The sequence below is a fragment of the Petromyzon marinus genome, chromosome 64 (assembly GCF_048934315.1).
Source record: "Petromyzon marinus isolate PM22_M1 ecotype Great Lakes invasive population chromosome 64, UKy_Petmar_22M1.pri1.0, whole genome shotgun sequence".
Lineage (NCBI taxonomy): Eukaryota > Metazoa > Chordata > Hyperoartia > Petromyzontiformes > Petromyzontidae > Petromyzon > Petromyzon marinus.
In genome coordinates this window covers 3,972,010-3,998,343 of record NC_133730.1, presented here as the reverse complement: position 1 = coordinate 3,998,343, position 26,334 = coordinate 3,972,010, and the positions used below count along the sequence as shown (strand labels likewise).

Here is a 26,334-nt window from a genome sequence, read left to right as displayed (position 1 = left end):
GGTTTTGTTAAATGACGTGGGTCTTTGCAATGTCAGACGTGCCTGAAAGTCGCCACGTTTATTGCGCGTCAGCGGCGTACATGTGTTCTCTGCGGCTTACGAGCATGCGACATTATTTTTACATAGCTTGCGGTTAAGATTGTTCAACGTGAATAGATAGGTATATAGGAATATTATCTTTGTAACCAGGCACTGTTGACTGTGCCTCTTTTTTTTCTTTGTCATTCCCGTCATCTTCAGCACTCTTCTTTACAACTCTTTAAGCGGTCCCTAAGGTCTCGCCCCTGCCACCTAATGTACCTCGCCCTCTACCCACATTCCCTCGCTTCAGCTCCGTACTAAACTAAAACAAAGCATTTTTTTTTACCAGGTAAGGCCCGCTGAGCTGTGTAGCTATTTTTCAGAACCGACTTGGCCGCAAATCATAGCTCAGCGAAAGTGGCTTATCACGTGGACATTTCTAGCAGCAATGTGCTGTAAACACGTGACGTTGATTCTAAATGGAGAGGGAATAAACCGGAAGAGCCGGAGAAAAAAAAATCCACACGAGCACGGAGAGAGAGAGAGAGACCTCAAACTCCAAATATACAGCAGCAGGTGTCGGGACTGGGATAGCACCCACGAGCTCCCGTATACCAGGCAAGGTAGCCAACATCTCCTAGCCACCGTGGCACCAGGCGAGACGGTGAAATCAAATAGCGGTGCCCCCCAGACTCAGCCTGCGCTTGTCTGTCCTCTCATAAGTGGGCTTTACCTGCTAAAATAAAATAATAGTTAACTTTTTATTTGGGGGGAGGGTAGGGGAGCTGATCCAAAAGGGAAAAGGCCAGGGGGGAGGGGACAAAGAGACAAAGAGAAGGGGAGGGAGAGAGGGAGGGAGAGAGAGAGGGAGGGAGGGAGGGAGAGAGGGAGAGAGGGAAGAACTCCAGAGTCATGAAGCTCACACTTGTCGGGGCCCCGTATCTTACACATGAAGGGCCCTATTGTCAGGCGACAGCTGGATGAGGGCCTGCCCGTGGCCGTGCGGGTCGCGCGGGGTTATTTGTGAATCCGAGTGAATCGATGCATTGTCGCGCTTCTGATTAAAGAAGAGAGGTTTGTTTTTTTCCCCCTCCAGGCGCATTGGTACGTTGCCGTTGCTTTTTTACTTTTTAACCGAGGCTTTTATTTAATAATAAAAAAAGGACATGAGCAAATGGACGTGTACATGTGCCGCGGTGGCGAGATGTTAACTCCCTTGCCTGGTATGCAGGAGGTCCGTGGGTGAGATCCCGACCCTGACGCCTGTATATTTGGTGTTTGCATGTCTCTCCCCTTGGTCGCGTGGATTTTTCTCCGGGTCCCCCCCAGTTTTTCCCTCCACATTTTGAATAATATGTTTAGAGTATTTGGCTGCTGTAAATTTCCACACGCACTGCTTTTTGTGCAAAGACGGTGGTCACCGCATCGCGCGCTTTCAGATGCGCTTCTGCGACCGTTGGGAAAGCTCTACCTTCCGATATTAGGAATCCACCGGAGCTATGCACTTTTAAATCTTATATTAAACACTCATTTGTTTAGAACTGCTTTTTGTGTTTAGTTTGTTGTCTGTCCCCCGTACCTCCGACCAGTGTCGTCGGCTACCTACGGTGCGAAAGAAGTTCAACATGCGTACATCAACTCACTACACTTGAGAACTCGGTTAAATCACGGGTGGCGGAAGAAGCGTGGATTCACACCCAAGCTCTTGGCGGTGGGAGCTCGGCTCCACGTTATGGAAACCCTAACCGGGCCACTCTCCGTCTCTCCCTCTGTCTCTCCCTCCATCTCTCTCTATCGCTCCGTTTCATCCTCCGTCTTATCCTCCATCTCTCCTTCCATCTCTCCCTCCGTCTCTCCCTCCGTCTCTCCCTCCGTCTCTCCCTCCGTCTCTCCCTCCGTCTCTCTCTATTGCTCCGTTTCATCCTCCGTCTTATCCTCCGTCTCTCCTTCCATCTCTCCCTCCGTCTCTCCTTCCATCTCTCCCTCCGTCTCTCCCTCCGTCTCTCCCTCCGTCTCTCCCTCCGTCTCTCCATCTCTCCCTCCGTCTCTCCGTCTCTCCCTCCGTCTCTCCCTCCGTCTCTCCATCTCTCTCTCTCCGTCTCTCTCCCCCTATCTCTCTTCATCTCTCCGTCTCTCTCTGTTTCTCCCTCCGTCTCTCTCCATCTCTCCGTCTCCCATCTCTCTCTCTGTCTCCCAACAGGTGCTGCGAGCCCAGGAGGCCGGCTACAAGGCTGCCATCGTGCACAACATCAACTCGGAGCAGCTGGTCACCATGTCATCCGACGACGGTACGCGCCTGCACGCGCTTCCGCTCGTCACCACGCGCGCCCGGGATTAGCGCCGTCTCGCGCGTCGGGAGGAGGGAGCCGTGGGGGGGGTGGGGTAATTGGGGGCGAGGGGGAGGGGAGGGTTTGAGCCACCGGGGTCGGTCTGCTCTCCGCACATGTACACATGCACAGCCCTTTCGACAATCTTACCGCTGGATGAAGGCTTACCAAACGCTGCCTGGGTACTGGGGGGTTATTTGATCATATGTCAATATGCTGAACTTATTTTGTCAAAGCAAATGCCGCTGACAAAGGCAGGCATACCCGGGTATTATGGGTTATGACTGACTAGCAGATGTATGTTGAACTCTTTTCGCACCGTTAATTAGCCAACCGTGCTAATCGGAGGTGCGGGGGGGGGAAGGATGACAAACTAAACACGAGAAGCAGTTACGGTAGTTTTAAATCTAGACTTACAAGTGCATCGCTCCCAGTGAGTTCCTAATACCGAAAGGAAGAGCGTTCCAGACGGTCGCGGGTTAGCGAAGATCTTGGAGCATAGAACTACAGTATAGCGATGGATTTTTTCGCACTGTGCACGATGTGGCCCTACAGCACCTGTTACGCACCCACGCTGATCGCTCCACCATACCACTGTCCAGGCTGAAACCGCCGGCTTGGCTTCCATGTGACGTCGTGTCAATGAAGGACTCGGTTAGATACAACCCGGGACGCCACGTTGTCGGTCGTGCGATGTATTTAGACATTCTAAATTTGACGTGATCATTTTTAGTTCGGTAGGATTGCTGCAACGGGCCGAAAAGACCCTGAAACTCGGGATACTTTTAGAGCTCCTTATTTAGCAGCGAGCGGTTGCCTAACGAACTTCCCCCATCTACCAAGCCACCTCTCAAGGAGCAGCTGTTTCCTATTTACATTTTTTTTTTGGAACGACCCATACCGTCGGGGTGGGTGGTGGGGGGGTGCTATCAGGCTTTGCGCGTGTCCTCAAGATATTGTCCATAGCTCCTGCTGCTGCCTTGAGTATCGTGAGCTGGGTCAGGGGTTGCGAGGGTGCAAACGTGCGTAGCCTTTTATGGGGTGGATGGGAGCATGCGCGCTCAAACAGCTGTTTGAGCGCGCAGCAATGCAACCCAGGGATTATTTTACTAGAATTTTTTTTTTATTGAAGAGGAAAAAGACAAAACTAGGGGAAGGTACAGCGTACGGTCAGACGCAGTTGAGTTGGGTGGAACACGAAGGGGTACGTGTGTGTATATGTTTAATATTTTTCAGACCGTACGTAGCCAATCGTGCTAATCGGAGGTGCGATGGAGGACAGCAACCTAACACACAAAATCAGTTTCTAAAGAAATTACTTTTTAATCTAGATGACTTTTTAATCTAGATGATTTAAAAGTGCATAGCTCTGGGTTGGTGTCCTAATATCGTGAAGGAAGAGCGTTCCAGACGGCCGCAGAAGCGCATCCATAAGCGCCGCGGTGGGCCACCGTCTTTGTTCGATGGCCAGCCAGAAGTCGCTACGAGCAAGCGTAACGGAGGAACACCAAGAAGCCGAGTTAGGCTCCCACATAGGGGGGTTAATAGTTGTGTACCGATGTATGTTGAACTTACGAGTGGGAGAGACGCAGTGGAAGAGGGGTTGATGCTTTGAGGAGCGGCGTTGTGTGGGGGCAGGCAAATGGAAGGGTGAGCGAGGGTGTGGTTGTGCGAGTTGCGGAGGTCGGGTGACTCCACTGGGCTGGTGGTGGTGGTAATCGGTGAGTGCGTGTCGGTCGAGTGGATATGACTGGTGGGGCAAGTACGAGGAGGGGATGTGTCATCGGTGGGAGAGCGTGGGTGCGCGACGCCTAGCGCGACGTGCGGTGGCGAGCGCCGCAAAGCAACGATCCGTGCAACCCGGGGCGGGATCGTTAAGTCGCGGGGGGCACCATGAAACGCACGTGGAATTGACACTCAAGTTACAGCCGGAACACCGACACAGGGCATCCGGAAGCCTGAAGTGGTTTTAATCGTTGGGGGTTTCATGGACTTGCGTGAACGAGATGGAAAAAAAACTGAGTGCTGTTTTTCGCACGACGGGCAGATGGTTTGGGGGGGGGAGGGTCGGGGCACGGTAACGCCACCGTTGAGGGCCTGGGTTCGAATCTGGGTATCAGCCGCACGTGACCGAACGTGGATCTCAAGAGTGGCCGGTTGATGTTCTCCAACGATGGCACAAAAACAAATCTTGTCGAGTTACGTTTGTTTTGGCTTTTATTCGGTGAATTTCTTGCTGCGCTAATTACAAAATATTGTATGAAAAAAACAAGGATAGGTTTTACCCTTTCTGGCAATAAAACAGGTGTTAAGATATTCTTAGCTCTTTCGGTAAAGTCACGTTGAAGGGAAACAATAAAATAATAAAATATATAAAACAATAAAAAAAATTCTCGCGACGTTTCGACCATAACACAAATGGTCGTCATCAGGTGTGTCGGTCCGCATTAATTTATTTATTTTTAAACAGTGTATTTTAATGCAAACGGACACACCTGATGACGACCGTTTGTGTTATGGTCAAAACGTCGTGATAATGTTTTATTGTTTTATATATATTTTATTATTTTATTGTTTCCCTTCAACGTGACTTTACCGAAAGAGCTAAGAATATGAATTACTGCAGTCACGAAAGCTTTAAATCAAAATTTAGGTGTTAAGATGTTCAAACACCAAATAGAAACCTTTTGCAAGGTGTTTGAACATCTTAACACCCTGGCAAAAAGGTCCCATTTAAAAAAATATATTGTTTTTTTTAACTGCCTGCGATGGACGTTCCTCACGAGCAAGCCATCATGCCTGTTAAAGTGTACCTCCTGGTGTGCATTAACTCGATCACTCGAAGGTATTTTCTGAAATAGTTCCACAACATATCCTTACACGGGCCATTACGTAAAACACACGGTTACGCTGTTCAGCGAGCGTTCCTAACGGACGATGCGTCGCATGACACGATGGCGATATCACCACACTTGGAATAAAATTCAATATTTTTTTAACCACCCCCCTCCCCCCCCCCTTGCAAGGATTTCATTTTATACCCCAAGACAGAACGGATCAGCATTCCGCCATCGTCGTCGCTGTCGTTTCATTCGTCGACGATAGCGGGGGGGGGGGGGGGGGCCCGACGAGGAGCGGGAGGAGGAAGGGGAGCGAGTGGGGGAGCGGCACTCGCCCGCTCGATGGGGGGGACAGGTGCCGCTCGGAGCCAGCGTTTGAACAGCTGCTCGGATGTAATTGGTGTCCCCGGCTATCGACTGGGCCGTTGCCGTATCGTCCGCGTGCTCAAATCCGTCGACCCCCTCGCCCCGCCCAGCCCCGCCCGCCTCTCGCGCTTCCGCCGTGGTGGGGATATCGGGTGTGTGCCCCCTTTCCGCCCCTCTGGATAATCTCTGGCAGGGCGAATGCGGAACGGGAAAAGTCTCTCCTGTTGCGTCGAGCTGCCCGCGCCATTCTGAACTAAAGTAAAAAAAAAAAATTTACCAGGCAAGGCCCACTGAGTCATACGGCTCTTTTTCAGGAGTGACCTGGCCACAGACGACAGCTCAGCGACGTGGCTTTATCACGTGGACATTTATGGCAGACGAACACTCTTGACGCACGTTTCTAAACGTGGAGGGGAAAACCCGGAGGACGCGACCACGGGGAGCGAACTCCAAATATACAGCGGCGGCAGGTGTCAGGGTCCGGACCGAACCCGCAACCTCCTGCATACCGGGCGAGGCAGTTAACATCTCCTCGCCACCGCTGCGTTTGCTGTTCACGACGCTTCGTGGAAGGTCCCGAGTCGTCGACGGCGTAGAGGCCTTCCACGCACGGGTTATCCGGTCACGCGCACACACAGCCGTTTTGTTGATCCGCTGCTGGATGACGGCCTCGCCACGCCGTTGCGAGGCCGTGAGAATGTTTGAGCAGGTTTCTCCGCACACAGATCGGCGCGCGCGCGCGGGGGTGGCAACGATTTGGTGAAGGCGGAGAGTGTAGACGTTTATTATTCAGGTCCGCTGGCCCAACAACCCTCCTAGCAACGTGTCCTGCCCAAAGCCCGCTTGCTATTCTGAACTGTGAGAATGATGTCATTAACCTGAATGTTTTCTCATCCACGTGTTCCACTTTCCGTCTCTCTGTGCAATGACAATAATGCAATATCCATGCACACCTTTAAGATTTTGGTCCATATTGTTCGGTCGTGGCCAAGTTTCTTAACCATATGTTAATAATTATTATTCACTACTCGCTGAAGGCCTTCTTCCTATGCCGTATCACGGGGAATATTTTGACTATACTTCGCCGGACTTTTCATTGTGGGTCATTTGTAAAAAAAAATTACATGTATAATGTTAACAATGCAATGTTTAATTATATTATGAAATTATTAATATATCAAAATAAATTATTACGCTTACGGATTCGCGCATTAAAAATAGTGTGTCGATTATGTTCAACTGCTATATTGGGCTTATAGAGGGTCGGAACAATACAGAAGATATGGCAAGGCCCCACCGGTTTTTCGCTCCACATTTAGAATCAACGTCACGCGTTCAGAATATTTGGCTGCTGTAAATTTCCACATCATAAGCCACTTGGTTGAGCCTTTCATTTGTGGCCCACGTCGTGTTGTAAAAGCGAGCTATTATATAGCTCGGTGGGCGTTACCTGGTAAAACTAAAAAAAATAGTTTAGTCTTAGCTTGTTTTGAGTGTCCTCTCAATGCTTTACGCGCGGTTTAATTATACCCCTGGTCGTTTATTCTGCCTCCTGTCTTGCAGTGACCATCTTCAGACAGATAATCATTCCATCGGTGTTCGTTGGCGAGACAGCGGGCCTTCTCCTGAAGACCTACTACTCGTACAGCGATGAGTGCGTCCTACCAACAACAACAAAAACCCCCATTGTTGCCCTTCCGTCGGTTTACGTGCCGTTCGCGTAACGCGTCTCGATGGTCAGAATCGTCGTCGCGAGAAATGCGCCGTCGCCTGCTGCGTGTGTTGGACCTACCCATTGCGCTGCGTGGCACCGCAGGGGACACGAAAGGATGTCGGTGGTGGCTCCGTGATGTCCACTTCCATGGGCTGTTCTTTCACGCCAAAAGGGGTCGCGTTGCTCTGCGAGCGATCCGCACGGATTCGGCGTCTCGTGACGTGACGGCGCTAGCGATCGGGATCAGCTGTGGGGGAAAAACGACCAAATAAACGTTTAGACGTTTGAATGGATTATGTTAGATTGTGGTGCTGGTGGGGTAGGTTCTCGACTGGCACGATAAGTCGGTTGAGTGAGGTGAGGGACTTGGCTGTACGTGGCTCTTGGTGTCATGGTGACTCCGTGATGTCACGAAGGGTTCAGAGGTCATTCCGGTTAAATACGTGCCCCATACGATCTGTCTCACAAGTTAACCCTCCTGAATGAATCGCAACCGCGATGACATCTCGGGACACGTGGTAGAAATATCAGTCACTTCTGTCAATGCAAGGGCCTCTTGTATGTACGCATGTTGGATGTACGTAGCCAACTGTGCTGATCGGAGGTGTGGGGGAAACGACACAAGTCAGCTATAAACAAATGAGTTTTCAATCTAGATGATTTAAAAGTGCATAGCTCCAGTGGCTTCCTAGTTTCGGAAGGAAGAGCATTCCAGACGGCCGCAGAAGCGCACCCCCCCTCCACCCCCCCCCGCGGTGCGGTCACAGAAATGACCGTGGTGCGTTCGCGTGTTGACGTGCACTTTGCGCAGCTAATGCCGCGCGTGAAAGTCATTGGTCAGAGAAAAAACAACAACAACAACGGTTCCCCTTGCCCCTTGTTTAAAGATTCCCCGACGAGAGTTTTCTCAAGCCCCCCCCTTCCCCCCCTCGGGTTCGCGGTGAGCTCACCGGGGAGAACCTCCGGTGCGGCCGCGTCCTAACGCCGAGCGCCAGCAGCAAACGCGACCGCCGCGCGGCGCTTTGTCGTTATTCCCAGGAAAGCGCCGAGCGCCGTCGGACCGACGGGAAACCACCCAAGGATACTCGCTCCCATTGTACTCCCCGCGGGTCGCCCTGTTGTTTGTCGTGGTTCCGCGATAGTTGTTAAGCCCGTGTTTTTTTTTGGGGGGGGGGTGGTTTAATAATGAAATAACGCTCGCTTGCGGCGTCCGGGCGTGGAGAGAGCGGAAATGACTCGCAGCGAGTCGGCTTTCCTCAACGGACACAGGTGACCGTGCGTCCGGAAGGGACCCCGATTTAAAACATTTCTGCAAACGGGCGTCTCCATCGTCAATGTATACATGCCTACGGTGACCGGGCCTTAGGTAAAGATTTCACCGCCTCTACGGGGATGGTTTATGGGTACAAACTCAGCAGTCACTGGAAGGATGTTGTCGACCAGTTCAAGTCATAATTGGCTGTTGTGTTCACTTTCTATCTACGTGACTCTACCAAAAGAACCAAATAATATTATTACCGTGTTTCACTAGGCAAAGCCCACTGAGACGAGGACGGACAAAATTTTGTTTATTGATAGGCTAACGTAAAGCCTCAGCCAAATCGCCTTGTCCACGATGTCCTGGGTGCTTCAGCGTGCTTCAAAAAAACGTTAACACTAAATGCCACTATCGTTTTTACATGAGAAAAGAATGGATTATACACTGTAACATGATCACAAATGTAATGTTAATAGCTTCACAAAGTCAAAGAGTCTCCACTCGTCCGCCATCATTGTCAACGCACGCCTGGAACCTTCTCCTCCAGGTGGTCTTCAGAGCCCGGCACATTTGTTGTGGTATCGTTGAAAAGTATCGGAAGTGTTAACGTTTTTTTGAAGCACCGTGTATACACACATTTTTCAATTGCGAGATGTAAGGCAGTGTTGTCTGAACTGGTCACGCCAACCCCCTTCCACGCTCCCCCCCCCCTCCCTCGCCCTCCTTGTCGCGCCGCCGACACACTGACCAGCGTGTGGTCAAGCAACCCCGTGTAGCCTGCGCAACCTGAAGTTAATCCGACAGGGGAGCCGCAGAGGTCTCGGGCGAAAACGAGTCGGTGTCGAACGTGGCCAGTGCCCGGATTATGCTAGGAAGTAAAAGTAGCTGTGTATGCTGCACTTGCTCTATTACTATAGTACTATACTGCCTTCAAACTTTTATGAACGACTGGGTGTTTAAGGTTTAGCGAATTGTCATATTATCTGGCTGTATAGCAAGTGAAAAAAATACAATTACTTTACTGTAATTGTTTTAATATTTATGTTTTTATTTATTTAGGGGCCCCTTTATGACATTTGCTACAGGCCCCGCGCTAGCTTAATCCGGCACTGAACGTGGCGAGTTAATTTTTTGAAATGCGTTTTCTTGTGCATCCCCCCCCCCTCCCACACCCCGACCCCTCCCACCCTCGGCCGGTTGGGTGTGTACTCGCTTAATTGTTATTTGTTTTGAGTGAAATTACATCTGCACCACCGATGTGTCACCTGCCCGGTAAGGTCGGGCTGTGTGTGTGTGTGCGCGTGCGCGATGGTGGCCCAGTCTGACACAGCTGGACGATCGTAGAAAATGGGGGAGGGAGGGGGACGATATCTTTGCCTCACCCTGACGAGGACTTGCGAATAGCTGCGGCAGGCCACACGGTTACCCCATTCCCACGGTGGCGAGATGTTGACTACCTCGCCTGGTATGCAGAAGGTCGTGGGTTCGATGCCCACCTTGACGCCTGCTGTATATTTGGAGTTTGCATGTTCTCGCTGTGGTCGCGTGGATTTTTTCCCCTCCGGTTTTTCTCACCGCATTTTTGAAACATGCGGTTTTTTTTGTATTTGGCTGCTGTAAATTTCCACGTGATAAGCCACTTCGTTGAGCTATCATTTTGTGGCCGGGTCACTTTCTGAAAAAGAGCTACACAGCTCAGTGGGCCTTACCTGCTAAAATTAAAATAGTTTGAACTTCTTTCGCACCGTACGTAGCCAACCATGCTAATCGGAGGTGCGGGGCGAAGGACAACAAAGTACACACAAAAAGCAGCTCTAAGGAAATGAGTTTTCAATCTCGATGATTTAAAACTGCATGGCTCCAGTGGCTTCTTCATGTCGAAAGAGCGTTCCAGACGCCCGCAGAAGCGCACCCAAAAGCGCCCCCGAACGTCTGTGCTCCACGGCTCGCCAAAAGCCGCCGCTGCGAGGATGACCGAAGGTTCGCGCGACGCCGGCGGCGTACGCTCCCTGACGACATCGGCGAGGTTCCCGCGGGTCGTCTGCGGCACAAGCGCCTTGCGCCGCGCGGAACGAGCGCGACCTTGTAACGCGCTCGTTCGGCGACCGCAAATTAGCCCGACGCGTCGCGGTGGCTCGTGGTTGCGAACGTCGTCCATCCGTCCGCCGCGAGGCCCCCCCCCCCCCCCGTTGAACTTGGCCCGTGCGCTGCACCCCCCCCCCCCCCGACCCCCCGACCCTTGCAGTGCCGTCGTATTCTTGGGAGCCAAGGACCCCTTCTCGCTGGAGTATCTCTTCATCCCGTTCCTCGTCATCGTCGGGCTGTGCCTCGTGATCCTGCTCGTGTTCGGGGTACGTGGCGTGCCGGCGCGTGGCCCCCGACTCACAACGTCTTCCCACCCTGGGGGGGGGGTTTGGTGGGGGGAGGGGGTTGGAGGGGGGCGGCTGGAAGTTGTCTATAGTTCAATGTTAATGCGTCAATTTAATTGAGGGGCTACTGCTGTTTGTTATCTTGGTGTTTTCTGGGACTCTTGTGCTTTTACTGCCTCGCCAAATATTGATAAATCAGACATATTATTAATTATTACTTGAAGCTCATATTTAGTCACTTGCTTACCGTTTTCTCTATTTAGCCACTCCTATCGTGTTTGTTGTGTACGTATTGCTTGCTGTCGTAGCACTGCTGACCCCCCCCCGCCCATACTGGGACACTTGTGAAACAGAGCTTCAGAGCTCATCGAATTTCCTCCTCCTGCAGTCCCGATGAAGATTCTGATTCTGGTCGTGACGAGCTGCCCCCCCCCCCCCTCTCCCACCCCCACGCGTTGTCACTGCCCCCCCCCCCTGCAGGTGGCGCGTTGCGTGCGTGAGCGCCGGCGAGCCCGCAGGAACCGGTTGAGCAAGAGGCAGCTCAAGAAGATCCCCATGCACCGCTTCGAGAAAGGTCACTCGCCCCGCCCCGCCGCTCATCACCCCGCCCCTCCTCCTCCTCACCCCACCCCTCCTCACCCCACCCCTCCTCACCCCACCCCTCCTCACCCCACCCCTCCTCACCCCACCCCTCCTCACCACACCCCTCCTCACCCCATCCCTCCTCACCCCGCGGCTCCTCACCCCAAGAAAGAGCTATATAGGTCAGCGGGCCTTACCTGGTAAAATAAAAAAAATAGCTTTAAATAGTTCGTTTAAGGATTATTGTAAAACTAACAAACAAGGTGTGTGTTACAGCCGTTAACGAAACACACGTGATAAACAATAAAAAAAAACTGTTTAAACACAATATGAGAGCAAGAGGGTGCCAGAGAGAGTTAGGTGAAGATGCAAGGTGGAAAAAATGTTCCCCTCTTAAGTACTCAATAAGTGGAACAAAGATGCTTGCAGTGCCCGGATAAATATGGTTCGCGGACCATTTCACTAGTGGTAGGCCTCATGCCTGCCACTGGCCGTATGAAGTGAAGCCTGGCCTGTAGGCCGTAGGTTCTCAACCCTCTGCTTTGTTGTTGTGTCAAGCGGACGGCTATGTCGTTGTATGTGGATGTACGTATAGATGTTTGAACTTATTTTGCGCCATACGTAGCCAACCGTGCTTATCGGCGGTGCCGGATGACTGCACACAAAGTCCCCAATTTATTTTAACTCGTGCTCAAGAGCTGTTAATGGCCAGCGTGTTTTGTACGGTTTGTTTACATTACTAACCCCCCCCCCGCCCCTCCGAATATGTTGAGCTTTTGCCACCAGCATCATATCATGAAACAAACAAAATTTCCACTCGGAACTCTAGCAGCTGGCAGTGTACCACCCTGTGTCATGGAATTACCTCTGAAATAACTTCAGTTATCCAGTGCAGGGACACGTGATGGGCTCGATTTTTTTTTTACCGTTGCTTACATTCACGATCATGTAATAACAGTCCGTCGGGGGGTGGGGCAGCTGATGCATGCCATTGTGTGTGTTTGTGCGCATTTGTGCGCACGCTTGTGTGAGCGCAAGTGCTCGAGTGTGGATTGTATCAATTTGTAACATTTGCAAAGGGCATTCCATCCAGCAACACTTGGCACGTTCGCACAGTCGGTCCTGTTCGTCTTATTCAACGGAGCCCGTCCAGGAACCCTCGCTCTCAGTTTTAATGTTTCTTGGCACGCGGTACGCATAAGACGCGGCAAACAGTGAATCTCACTGTTGCAGAGAACACTTCCCCCGTGACCTTTCGTATCGGCAACGCGACCAGACAGGGATGCCCGCACGTTTGACTGACCCCTCCTCCCGTCTGCACGCCGTCTCCCGATCGTCGATGTCGATTGTTCGGCGCGCGACTCAAGTTGCGCGGTAAATGGTGGGAGGCCCCGCCTGAGGGTTGGGTCCCAGGGAGAAGCCTGCGACTCGTCACTTGACAGGACGAACCTTCCCCTCGGGGAGACGTTAGCCAGGGCAACCCGGGGGGCGGCTCCGGCTTCGCGCGGCCAACAATTGCCCGCGCGTCACCCGCTCGGCACGCGGTTTCGCGCCCGCCGTTTGGCAACGTGTTTCTCTCCGCATGCCATGAGTTCCTCCTACGCCGGAACACAAAAAGTGCCCCGTAAGTGTTTCGGCCAAACACCCCTGGACGATGCCCTCCGAGCACAGGCCCGAGAATCGCGGGGCCTTCTCTCGCCGGCCGTCTGGAATGCTCTTCCTTCCGATATCAGGAAGCCACCGGAGCCACGCGCTTTGAAATCCTCTACATTGAAAACTAATTTCTTTAGAACTGCTTTTTGTGTTCAGTTTGTTGTCCTTCCCCCCCCCCCCCGCACCACCAATTAGCACGGTTGGCTGCGCACGGTGCGAAAGAAGTATGACCAAATCGCCCAGAGTTTGCCACATTCGATAAATCTCAGAAGCTAAGCGGGTTTGAGCCTGGAAAGTGCTGTGATGGGCGTTCACCATGGAGACGAGGGTGCCAAGCTGCTGCATGGCTATTTTGTGGGCGGAAAGTGGAACTGCACAGCAATATGGGGCGCCACGGTGGCTATGAGAAGTTAACTCCCTCGCCTGGTATGCAGGAGGCCGTGGGTTCCATCCCGACCCTGACGCCTGCTGCTGTATATTTGGAGTTTGCGTGTCTCTCTCTCTCATCATCACGGTGGCTAGGAGATGTTAACTACCTCGCCTGGTATGCAGGAGGCCATGGGTTCGATCCCAACTCTGACGCCTGTTGTATATTTGGAGTTTGCGTGTCCTCCCCGTGGTCACGTGGATTTTTCTCCGCCGCCTCTGGTTTTCTCTCACCCCCCCCCCTCCCAATTTAGAATCGACATCACGCGTCTGAGAGTATTTGGCTGCTGTAAATGTCCACGCGATGAGCCACTTCGTTGAGTTATCATTTGTGATGGCCACGTCGCTTCTGAAAAGGAGAACTATGTAGCTCAGTGGGGCCTTACCTGGTAAAATAAATAAAACACATTTTATAGTTGTATGAAATAAATCTTGACTTAAAGCTTTCGCGACTCCAGGAATTCATATTGGTTGGGTCTTTCGGTAAAGTCACGTAGATAGGTTGAAAGAAAATAACAAAAAATACTACGACGTTTCGATCACAGCACAAGCGTCCGTCGACCCAAAGAAAAGTTGCTTGGATTGTTAAGATGTGCTCCTCAACTGTCACCAACCCGCAGTGACCCAGCGTCGTCACTACCGAGCATCATGAGCTGCTGCTGCTGGGTTCTTTACAGCAGAGGGCAGTGTAGTAAAATGCATTGTGCGGCTACGCCTCGATTTACGGAAGGGGGATGATGCGTTATCGATATAAAATACCACGCGTAATACGGTGTCATTTTTTCCGCGTAAAAATAAGGCTTTTCCCATTTTAACTTAACGTATAAAATAATTCGCCGTGCGCGTTTTGGACGGTCATTCTACCTCGGCTGCTAACCTGAAAATATAATGCACTTAAATCATCTTTTCACCATGAAGGGCAGTCTCCGGCTCTTATTGTGCGCTACGTCTCTCTGGCCTCGCGATCTGCGTGCCATGAAGAAGGGCCTTTGCCCGGAACGTCGCCTACATCATATTTTTTTCCCCATGACGACCACAGTATTATTGCCGAACGCGTTGACGTTTTGTCTTTGCGTGCTGTTTATTTTAAAAGGCACGTATTATTAGTGTCAGGTTTAAAAAATATATATATTGGGGCTTGCATTCGGCCTTGTGTGAGGAGGGGGTTGGATTGGTGGCGTCGTAGTCTGCGCATTGCGTGATGAACCCAGAAAGCCGAGTTTGATCACCGGCCACGGCTAACTTATATCACTGGCAAGTGATTTTTTCCCCCTGCTTCACCAAGCTGCATATAGACTCGTGTGACCTTCACCACGTGGGGAGGTCTTCATCCAGCAGTGGATTGACAGGGGACCTTTAGAACTGCTCTTTGTGTTTTAGTTTATTGTCCTTCCCCCGCACCTCCGATTTGCACGGTTGGCTACGCACGGTGCGAAAGAAGTTCAGCGTACATACATAGACTCACACGTAGACCCATAGACTCACACGGAGACCCATAGACTCACAGGGAGACCCATAGACTCACACGGAGACCCATAGACTCACACGGAGACCCATAGACTCACAGGGAGACCCATAGACTCACACAGAGACACATAGACTTACACAGAGACCCACAGACTCACACAGAGACCCATAGTTTGTTCTTCCCCCCGCACCTCCGATTAGCACGGTTGGCTACATACGGTGCGAAATAAGTTCAATGTATGTTGCCGACATAAAGATACCCCCAAATATTAACTTCTTAAGACCGTTAAAATTGGGCACTGTTTGCCTTTTGATCCTTCATTGCTGGCTGCCTTTGCCTTTGATCGTTCATTGCAGCACTAAGTGCTCGGTTTAGGGTTAATCTAATCCAGGCCAGGTTCAGATACAATTTGCCACTGGTGTTGATCTTTAATGTGGTTGGTAATCAAATCCGGGGTGAATCTGGGTCACGGGGATTGATGCGCACTCCGCTGGATAACCATAAGGCCACTGCTGCTGCTGCCGAATTCCAAGGCAAAGATCCCCCGCATAACCACAACAGACTTTTGTGACAAGTGCTACAGCTATAAAGCCATCCTGTGGCGGATGCTGTTCGCGAGTACCCACGAAGCTTCGGCCACGGCACATGAGGGGGTGGTGTGACCAGCACCGTGACCCCGACCGCCTTTGTCTCACCAGTGCTGACCTTCACGCGTCGCGCCGGTTACTCATTTAGGGCCGAGCCAGTCAAGATACCACTTGACGCTAACATTGACCATCGCCGGGAAATCGAACTCAAGTTGTCGGGTTCGCGACACGGCTTGCGACCACTGCACCACCGCTCGCCCACATACAGTGTGCACAGTACAAGGGGAGACTCGCGACTGGTTCAGATAATCGCCACTGACGTTGGTTAGCCACGGCTGGGAGTTCGAACTCCTCTGCTCTCTGGACTAATAGCGCCGTGCTCTAACCGCAACGCTACCGTCCTACGCACGCACATGCTCACAGCTCGTGTTGCGCCTCACGCGTACACACACTTGCGCGCCCACGTGGATGCATTTGCGCGTGTGTGTGAGCGCACGCCCGCACAGTGCTACGCGTAAGAAGCCAGAGGCTCAATGGCACATTCCTCCGTCGACACACGATCACATCTGATGCGCGGCGGCGGGCTGGAGACGCCCGCCCGCCCGCCGCAAACAGCCGCCAGCCCTGCAAAGCAGAGAAGCGCCAGACGGCCACGCCGTTGTGTCGTCCGGCCCTGCGTGCCCGCACTGCACGCAGGGCCGCGGCCGGCGAAGGGAGAGCTCATCTCTCGTGATCCCCCCCCCCCGTCGCGGCCACGATCGTCGCGCGTTAACGTACGCCTGTTTGTCGATCCACGGTTGGCTACGTACGGTGTGAAAGAAGTTCGACATACTACTGCACTGCACACTGCAATACTACACTAAACTACACGACTATACACTACGTTACTATACACTACGTTACTATACACTACGTTACTATACACTACGTTACTATACACTACGTTACTATACACTACGTTACTATACACTACGTTACTATACACTACGTTACTATACACTACGTTACTATACACTACGTTACTATACACTACGTTACTATACACTACATTACTATACACTACATTGCTATACACTACTTTGCTATACACTACATTACTATACACTACATTACTATACACTACATTGAAAACTCATTTCTTTAGAACTGCTTTTCGTGCTTAGTTTGTTGTCATTCTCCCCGCACCTCCGATTCGCACGGTTGGCTACGTACGGTGCGAAAGAAGTTCAGTGTACGTACATTTTTCTACGCTGCCCACTGCTGCTCACCCCGCGTTGCTCCGTGACCCGTGACAACCCGCTGTGCATGTGGTGGTGGTGGTGGTGTTGGTCACCCATCCAGTCACCATCTCAGGTCCGAAACTGCTTAGCTTCCGAAAGTCTGATGAGATGGGGTGCATTCCGGGCGATTTGGCCGTCGGCCAGGTTACAGTCGGCATGTGTGTATTTTAATATTCTTGGTTCTTTCGGTAAAGTCACGTAGATAGAAAATTAAATAAAAATAACAGATAATAAAATCAAAATAACAGATAGAATAATAAAATAAAATAAAAAAATAAACAATTGAAGATAATAAAAGTAAAAAACCCACGACGTTTCGATCGCAACGCAAGCGGTCTTCATCAGGCGGAGAGAAAAGAGGGGGCAAGCCTCCAAATGCAACTGCTTTATAAGGGCTTTTACATACAGATGCATTATTAACTCAGCGCAAACGTCATCGAGTCTCGGACGGGACTCTTCGTCTGGATTGTCCTGCGTTGGTCGGTTGTTGTTTTTTTCTCGTAGCCCATTGCCATTAATGAGCGTTTGGCATGTGTGGGGGGAAGAGGAAACCTGATTCTTTTGTTTAAAGAAACATCTACGCGGATGTACATTTGGAAAGATGAGGATGTTGGGGGTTGCCGCCACGATATGGGCGGCAGTGGTAACGCTTGTTCCCCGCACGCAGCAAGAAGCAGCTGGGTTCGAATCCTGACTAGGGTGCCTTGCTGTTTGGCGTTTGTGTGTTCTCACCCCCTTGTTCTGCGTGGGTTTCCCACAGTACATCCGGTTTCCTCCCATAGCCGTCCCATAGCGAAGAGAACATCGGTGCAGCTGGCATTGGCCAAACATCTCAAGTGCCGAAAACTTACCTGGCGCAGTACTCATTTGGGATTACACCGTGTCGCAAGCACTTCGCCGGGACCCTCCTGCAAAAGAGCGATGAGGCTCGACGAAGCTTTGCTGGGTAAACGATGAGACAGTGGCAACAGAACTCGGGGCCCGGTTTCAGAAACCGGGAGCGATTATTGTCTTGTAGGGGTATGGCCTTAAAAAAATATATAGTTTGAAGCGCATTGAACAGGAGGGTGGTGAGCGATGCTAGGATTCGATTTGGGCCGTCGTGTCTTTGTGTCGCTTGAGGCATGCTCAGACAGAGCACTCTGCTACTGTCACTCACCCTCAGGTATGTGGCATGGGTTGGTAAGAAGAAAAAAAACATCTACGTGACTTGCCCGAAAGACCCAAAGAATAGGAAAAAAAAAGGTACTGTACACGACTCGAATGAGAGACCTGGTGGCAGCGAGGCCGGCTCCGTTGCGTTCCTGGGTTCTAATCCAGGTTTGGGTCCACCTGTGATCAGAACAGATTCTCAAGCTGAGCGTTGATGGACTAATCTTGCCTGGTCACCAAATACTGCAACTTGAAAGGGGGAAGAAAAAAAACAATGTCGCTCTGAATTTGGCTAAATTCCAGCTGGGAGAAATGTAAAACTGTGTATCTGCTTTTGTCGTCAAAAGACCCGACAACGCTAAAATCCCCTGTAGCACGACAGGTGGGAAAGTGCTGCTTCCTCTGTTGTCGACCATATAGAGTCACTGGAATGGATATCACAGAGCACTCTCTGTGATATCCACTTCTATGGCTCCGTTATTGTTTATTGAAACGCTTTGTGGCCTGTATCTCTTAGTCCACGGGGCTTGGCTCGGGCTTGGCTCTGGCCCAGGTGGGCCGGCCCAAAGCCGCCACGGCGCTTGACCTGAGCCAACTCTTGACCGTGGTCCCTGCCGTGGTCAGGATTTACACGGAGCGGATTCCGGGCCAGGACACGGCTGAGCTGCTCGTTGGAGCCGTCTGTGAGAGTTACTGAGCCGGCTCAAGCCTGAGCTGAGCCGCTGCAGAGGAGGCGGAGGCAGAAGCCGAAAGCTGCGACCTGAGACGATGGCCACGGGGGGGGGGGGGAGGGGGGTCAACACTGCTGTGTGAGAGAGACGCAAGTGGATTCTCTTTGTCTCATGGCATGACATGGGGGGGGGGGGATAATACAGTTAGGGAAAAAGACCAACAAATACTTTAAATCCGGAGGTCACCGGTTTGATTTCCTACAACGAGGAGCTGGATTCTTAAATTCCGCTGCCCGCCCCTCCGTCCTCAAGGGAGGTCTCAGATGCCCCTCGAGAGAGGGCATTTGGCATATGCTTCCACATGGGGCCACGTGTCTTGGAAGAGATTGGAGTACGCAAACTTTTACCCCCCCCCCCCTACCACATGCAGCGGGCCGACCGACTTAACCGTGGTCTACCCATATATAATAAACTAAACTATTTTAGTTTTCGATTTAAAACTTTCGTGACTACAGGGATTCGTCTTCTTGGCTCTTTTGGTAAAGTCACGTAGAAAGGAAATAATAAAAATAAAACAATGAAATTAAATTGTCACGACGTTTTGGCCACAACACAAGTAGCCTTCCTCAGGTGAAGAAACAGAACTGTCGGAAAGACAACGCTCCAATGAACACTGCTAAGCTTGGCAGCGTCTTTTAAGCTGGGTGGGAGGAGCAGAGCGCCTTGACAAATGAGTTTACATATCAACATATGAATTTAGCATTGAAGTAGCTGTGTTAATGTGTTAGATTAGCAGGATGTTAAAGTTAGAAATTAACGTGTAACTGAGAGATTAGCATGATGTTAGTGTGAGGGATTAGCATGTAACTGGTCACGGAAGTAGCTATGTTAAAGTCAGAGTTTACACATCAACAGAGGCATTTAGTATATTGACGCTAAATAACTGCAACTACCCAACTATCATACAATAAACCGATGTGAAAGAACTAAATATAAACTACATCAATATAATCAATGTACTCAATATATTCTCCAATAAGCTGAGCTATTAACATAAAGTAACTGGGTATACACTACACTATATAATGAATACCATATAGTAAACTGATTAAAACATATATCAATATTATCAATAAACTCAATATACTCTTCAATCAGCTGAGCTACTAACAATAAGTCATTATACATTACAATTCAATGTCGAAAAAAGTGGCGGTTTCTTTTTTCCTCAACATTAGCACCACGGAAAGCGACGAGCTTTCATCTATGCTCGGAACGGAGGAGGGGGGAGATAGAAACAGCCACGATGCGCTGCTCTGTCCTGTGTTGCGTTACAGCTTTGCTATAAACTAGACTACTTGGAGATCTTTTTTGTGAAAAATCTCCAAAATCCTGAATAAACACAAGATCCAAGTCCGATTCAACACAGTACATAAAATCTGTGATCTGGTCCCGTCTGTAAAAGATGTGGTTCCAGACATACAGTACCCGGGCGTCTACAAACTAAGTTGCCTCTGTGGTAGCAGTTACATTGGAGAAGCCAAACGACATATCTCGGACCTCATCCGTGAATATAAAGCAGACTTGAAACACGGTAGGATGAACACCTCAGCCGTGGCAGATCACTGTTATAATTCAGTGGGCTCACATGACATTGACTTGTCCAAGACGGAGGTTCTCTGCAAGCCATCCGGCTACCATGAGAGATTCGTTCATGAGGCCATCCACATATACTAACAGAGACAATTTCAACCGAGAAGATGGATTCTGGCTTAGTAATCACTGGAAAGACGTGATAAACCATTTCGGTTCTTGATTTATTGTATTTTACGGTGACTTTCAGACCGCAGTCCATTCGCTGGCACTGCCTCTTAGTACCTATCACACGACGGTCAATGGTATGGTTTATAGCATATTGTATAATAATAAATAGTATAACAGTGTAATGTTTAACATAATTCATAAGGCAATATATAGTATCGTTATTGTATAGTGAATATACAGCAGTGTGGTATACAGTGGGGTTGGTAGAATAATACATAGTGTAATATTACAAGTCTAATATTTTTATAGTCTGAAGTATAGGGTAGTGTATAGTAACGCATTGTACAATTCAATGGTGGGGTTTGTCTATGGCAGTGTATATTTACGGTGTATAGTCGTGTAATGTAGAAAAAAGTTTAGTTGGAGGCATATCAATATAATACATAATGTTAGAGCTGACATTGGGCTGTGTATACAATATTATACAATGTAGTTTAGATTGGAAGGTATAATATTGTAATGTATAGTAGTCTAGTTTATAGCATAGTTGTAACGCAACACAGGACAGATCAGCGCATCGTGGCTGTTTCTCTCTCTCTCTCCCCTCCTCCGTTCCGAGCATAGATGGACTCGTCCGTCTGAACAAAGCTCGTCGCTTTCCGTGGTGCTAACGTTGAGGAAAAAAGAAACCGCCACTTTTTTCGACATTGAATTGTAATGTATAATGACTTATTGTTAGTAGCTCAGCTGATTGGAGAGTATATTGAGTTTATTGATAATATTTATATTTTTAATCAGTTTACTATATGATATTCATTATATAGTGTAGTGTATACCCAGTTACTTTATGTTAATAGCTCAGCTTGTTGGAGAATTTATTGAGTACATTGATTATATTGAAGTAGTTTTTATTTAGTTCTTTCACATCGGTTTATTTTATGATAGTTGGGTAGTTGCAGTTATTTAGCGTCAATATACTAAATGCTTCTGTTGATATGTAAACTCTGACTTTAACATAGCTACTTCTGTGACCAGTTACATGCTAATCCCTCACACTAACATCATGCTAATCTCTCAGTTACACGCTAATTTCTGACTTTAACATCCTGCTAATCTCTCACATTAACACAGCTACTTCAATGCTAAATTCTTCTGTTGATATGTAAACTCCTTTGTCAAGGCGCTCTGCTCCTCCCACCCAGCTTAAAAGACGCTGCCAAGCTTAGCAGGTTTCATTGGAGCGCTGTCTTTCTGACAGTTCTGTTTCTTCACCTGAGGAAGGCTACTTGTGTTGTGGCCAAAACGTCGTGAGAATTTTATTTTATTATGTTTTATTTTTATTATTTTATTATTTCCCTTCTACGTGACTTTACCGAAAGAACCAAGAAGATAAACTATTTTAATTTGAGGTCCACTGAGCTACATAGTTCTTTTACAGAAGCGACCTGGCTACAGTTGATAGCTCAACGAAGTGGTGGCTTATGTGGAAATATATAGCAGCCAAATACTTTAAAGGTGTAATGTTGATTCTAAATGTGGGGGGGGGGGGGGGGGAAACCGAAGGACCTGTACAAAAATCCGCACGACCACGGGGAGAACATGCAAACTCCAAATATACAGCAGGCGTCAGGGTCTGTATCGAACCCGTGACCTCCTGCATACCAGGCGAGGTATTTGACATCTCGCCACCGCAGAGTTAGGGAGGATTTGAGAAAGGGTGCCGCATTGTTTCAACTGCCTCCGGTGACTTACTGGATTGCGGGTCAAGTTTAATAACCGTTACTGCCACGGTGTAAGGCCCGTAGACCGTTGCGTGGCTAGGACTTGGGCACAATTCTTCAAGAGTAAAATGACGGGCACGATTAATTATTAATCCCATGCATTGGAGGGAGGGGGGCTTGCTCGTAAGGAAATTTCACAAAAGAAGGAATCGTTGATTTTCTCCGGGAAGTCTGCTGGGATGCCGAGGCCGGGGGGGATGGGTTGCCGGCAAGCGACCGGCAATGGAGCCGAATCTGGGATGAGTGCCAGCTTGCGGCGCGTGACTCGCGCTGATGAAAACATGCCAGTTTCCTCACGCATGAAACAATAATACAAAGAAGATAGCAGTTGAACAAACATCCCAATTGCGCAAAAAACCATCACGAGGAACGAGTTTATATTTCGGCCTATCTAATTTAAACAACGATGTTTTAACGTTTCCAAATATAGATTGAAGTTCATTGCGATCGGTGAATTCATTTTTGAAAAATGTAATCTGACAGTCGTGAGGTAGTGCGTGGGCCTGTCATGGGTTTTACAGAGTGGAGAGATGTTAACTACCTCGCCTGGCATGTAGGAGGCTGTGGGTTTGATCCCGACCCTGACGCTGTATATTTGGAGTTTCTATGTACTCCCAGTGGTCGCGTGGATTTTTCTCTGTGTCCTCCGGGTTTTCCCTCCACATTCCGAAACATGCGTTTAAAAGTATTTGGCTCCTATCAATGTCCACGTGATAATGCCAATTCGTTGAGCTGTCATGTGTGGCCAGGTCTTCTCTGTCTTGGTCAGCGGGCCTTACCTGGTAAAGTAAACAAGTTTAGTTTTTGTTCAGAACGACGCGGGCAGCTCGACGCAAGGTTTTCGCTTTTGTAAAAGCTTTTTATGTAGAGCACAGAGCAGGTCTTACCTGCTAAAGTAAAACAATTTATAGTTTCTAGTTTAGTCATGATTTGAAGCTTCCGTGACTGCAGGAATCCATGCTCTTTGGTTCTTTCGGTAAAGTCACGTAGTAGGTAGAAAAATAAATCACGACGTTTCTGGCGCAACACCTGATGACGGACGCTTGTGTTGTGCCCGAAACGTCGTGATTTATTTTATTTTATATCTACGTGTTTCTAAGTTAAGCCTTTTTAGAAATCCACAGCGCAGTCGGCCCGCTGTTTGGCGCCCATGGATCGTGGAGCCAAGCACCCCCCCCCCCCCCGCAGGGTGGAAGTCGGGGGGGGCCTGGAAGTGAGAAGGGGACAAAGGTGGTCATGGGATTTTGGAGCACCAGGGCTCACGAAAACAAGCGCCGCCTGGCAACGGAAGTCAATTAAATAAATGCTTCTTAGCCGTGGCACACAATAAGAAAGTTTAAAACGCTCAGGCGGTGAAGAATTGTCTCCCGTGTGCGCGCGCGGAGAGCTTCTGCGGCAAACTGATAAAGTATTAAATTAAACGATTAAATTTTATTTTTATTTTACCTGGTAAGGTCCACTGAGCTATACAGCACTTTTTCAGAAGCGACCTGGCCCTCAAATGGTAGCTCAACGAAGTGTCGTTATCACGTGGATATTTATAGCAGCCAAATACGCTTAAACGCGTGACATTGATTCTAAATGTGGAGGGAAAAACCGGACAACCCGGAGAAAAATCCATGCGACCAAGGGGAGAACACGCAAGCTCCAAATATACAGCAGGCGTCAGCGTCGAGATCGTTCCCACGACCTGCTGCAAACCAGGCGAGGTAGCAATCGCGTAAACAGCTCTTTATTTTTCTTCGAGGTGACGAGAGCAAAACTTTTGTAGGCGATATGATTGTTAGGTTTGCGTGCAGGCAGCCGCCGGATTGAAGCACATGGAGTTTTTCAAATTGCAACGTTTCGATGGCCAAGTTGACGAAAGGGTGATGCCCAAATCTTTCGAGACCCAAACCAGAGCCATAAGGTCCACCTTGCAAATATGCCAAAGGCGTTTTGCGCCAGTCAACGCCGCGTTAGCTTCCGTCCTGCAAACCAAATGCTTCCGAAACACGAAATTTTGTTTCCAATTAGATCTCTTTTTTTCATGCATTTTAGTGCCGAGAAGAGCATTGAATATTGGCGTCCCCCCCCCCCCCCCCAACTCAACGCGTTCGCCGCAGAGACTCCAATGAACTCCGGGGGCCCAGGGACTTGTTTAGGCTCGCTGGGTGAGAAAAAAAATATGCGCTGCGGGCTTCAAACGGTTTTTATGGGGGACTCTACAAGGAGGAATGCTACCCACACCTCCTGGCCTAGGGGGCATCGTGCGCACCCAGCGCCATCTTCACAGTCCACTCCACTTCACTGGATCCAAACTTCGCCAAAGCCTTGGGTTGTTAATTTGGGTGGGTGGGTGGGAGGGTGGTTGGTGGTGGCATGGAGGGGCGGGCGGGTGGGAGTGGTTTAGCATTCTTGATAATCGCAATGCATAAAAAAACAATCCCAATGCCAATTTTTTTTGGTCCATCGCTTTACGAACTGGTTTGCGTTTTTGTGGCTGTTTGACCCCCTTCCATCAATCTGAATTCCATTGCCGGCCCACGGTGAACGTTGGTGGAGAGTTTAATCCGAACCGGTCCTCTGGGCTCCCTCGCCGTCAGCTTACCCGAGCTGATCGCCGTAAACGCTGTAAATGACCCGCTTTGCAACAAGTGCCGTGAGGTCCGGTCAAACAAGCGCCGTGACTGACACGGCATGGTGAGGCCTCGATCCAGCAGTAGACTGTGTTTTATGTGTGTGTAAATTTATTTATATCTCTCGTGGGGAGCGGAAGTGTAGTGGTTAGTGCACCGACCAGGGTTCGATTCCCACTCACGGTCAACACCGGTGACGATTATCTGACCTGGTCCTTGGCCTCCCCTAGGTCGACTAGGCCTCAAATGAGTAGCTGGTGCGGTGCATATACATCGCTGCTGGGCAGACGAAGGCGGCCGGGCGTGGTGTTGGCCACCCACCCCCTCGTGTGCTGTGCCGGCCTTCATAGGTGTTCCTCGCTAACAGCACTTGGCCCAACAGTCTGTTAAGGCTACACGGGGGATCTTGATGTATATATGTAATGGTTTTGGAACCCTCTGCAGCAGTGTGGTCTGCATCATCACTGGGGAAATAAAGCCCGGCGGATGTTTCCTGGTGTCTCGCCAAACTTCCACTTCATCAGAATCCTTATACTGGAGGAATCCGACGACCTATAAAGCTCTTTTTCGCAGATGTCCAGTCGGGGCGAGTCAAACAGTTACAACAACAATAATCTACAGAAGTGCAAAGTATATGAACGGTAATGAAATCGCTAAAAATGAATAAATCATGAGCCGTGTGCCGGACTGAAACAGGTTATCGCCAGAAGCACTTTACCCAGCAATTTTATAAGCTTAACTGGGAGGAGTTTTAGCCTTTATCTTTTTTTGTTCAAGTGAGTTTGGGGGGGGGGGTGTGGGCGTGACCGACAGGAACTCTCACCTGTGGGGGTTATATTCATTCCGTACTTTCCACTTGGCGTGCGAAAGAATGCGTTGACAACCGCACATGGATCCCTTTCAAAATTGAAGCCCCCCCCCCCCCCATCGCTGGGGAGATAACTTTTTCGTCGCTGTGTGCAATTTCCCTCCCCGGTTTCTTTCCCGTCGAAGCGTCTGTTTCGGATCCTCTCGCTCGTGGGGTGGGGGGGGGGATCACAGAGCTATCTTTTGAGATCCCCTTCAAAGTGACCTCTGGTCCAAAACGGCAGGAGAAGGTGCTGACATTTTTTGTTTGTTTTGCGCACGTGCCCCGTTACGAAGGGAAATGTTTCCCGTCGAGTGACGATCAAACCGATGCCTGATCTTTCGGAGCTGGGAGTTTTAATCCGTCGCAAATTTTTTATATTTTTTCTAAACGTGCGGTCGCTGTGGACTGGCCCGAGACCGTCAACTTGATGCGCTTGAGAACCCGGTTGTAATTGCACACCGTTGCCTGGATTCGAACCTAGCTTCTCGGTGGTCCCAGGCACAGCACTCCGGTCTGACCTCTGAGCCATCCGACCACCCCTCCCGTGGGAACGTTTCAAATTACGAGTCCTTGCACCGTTTTGCCAACACCCACCTTACAATAGTAA

General features: G+C 49.7%; 1 protein-coding gene across 2 annotated transcripts in view; it reads left to right on the top strand.

Annotated features, from left to right (window-relative positions):
- Nucleotides 1-26,334, top strand: part of LOC116956276 (E3 ubiquitin-protein ligase RNF13-like) — a 111,418-nt gene that overhangs the window by 47,073 nt on the left and 38,011 nt on the right. For both annotated transcript variants that reach the window (XM_032977738.2, XM_032977740.2), the window contains exons 5-8: nt 2,222-2,309; nt 7,118-7,208; nt 10,772-10,877; nt 11,376-11,469. In XM_032977738.2, the coding sequence (XP_032833629.2) occupies nt 2,222-2,309; nt 7,118-7,208; nt 10,772-10,877; nt 11,376-11,469 (379 nt within the window). The remainder of the gene's footprint in view (nt 1-2,221; nt 2,310-7,117; nt 7,209-10,771; nt 10,878-11,375; nt 11,470-26,334) is intronic.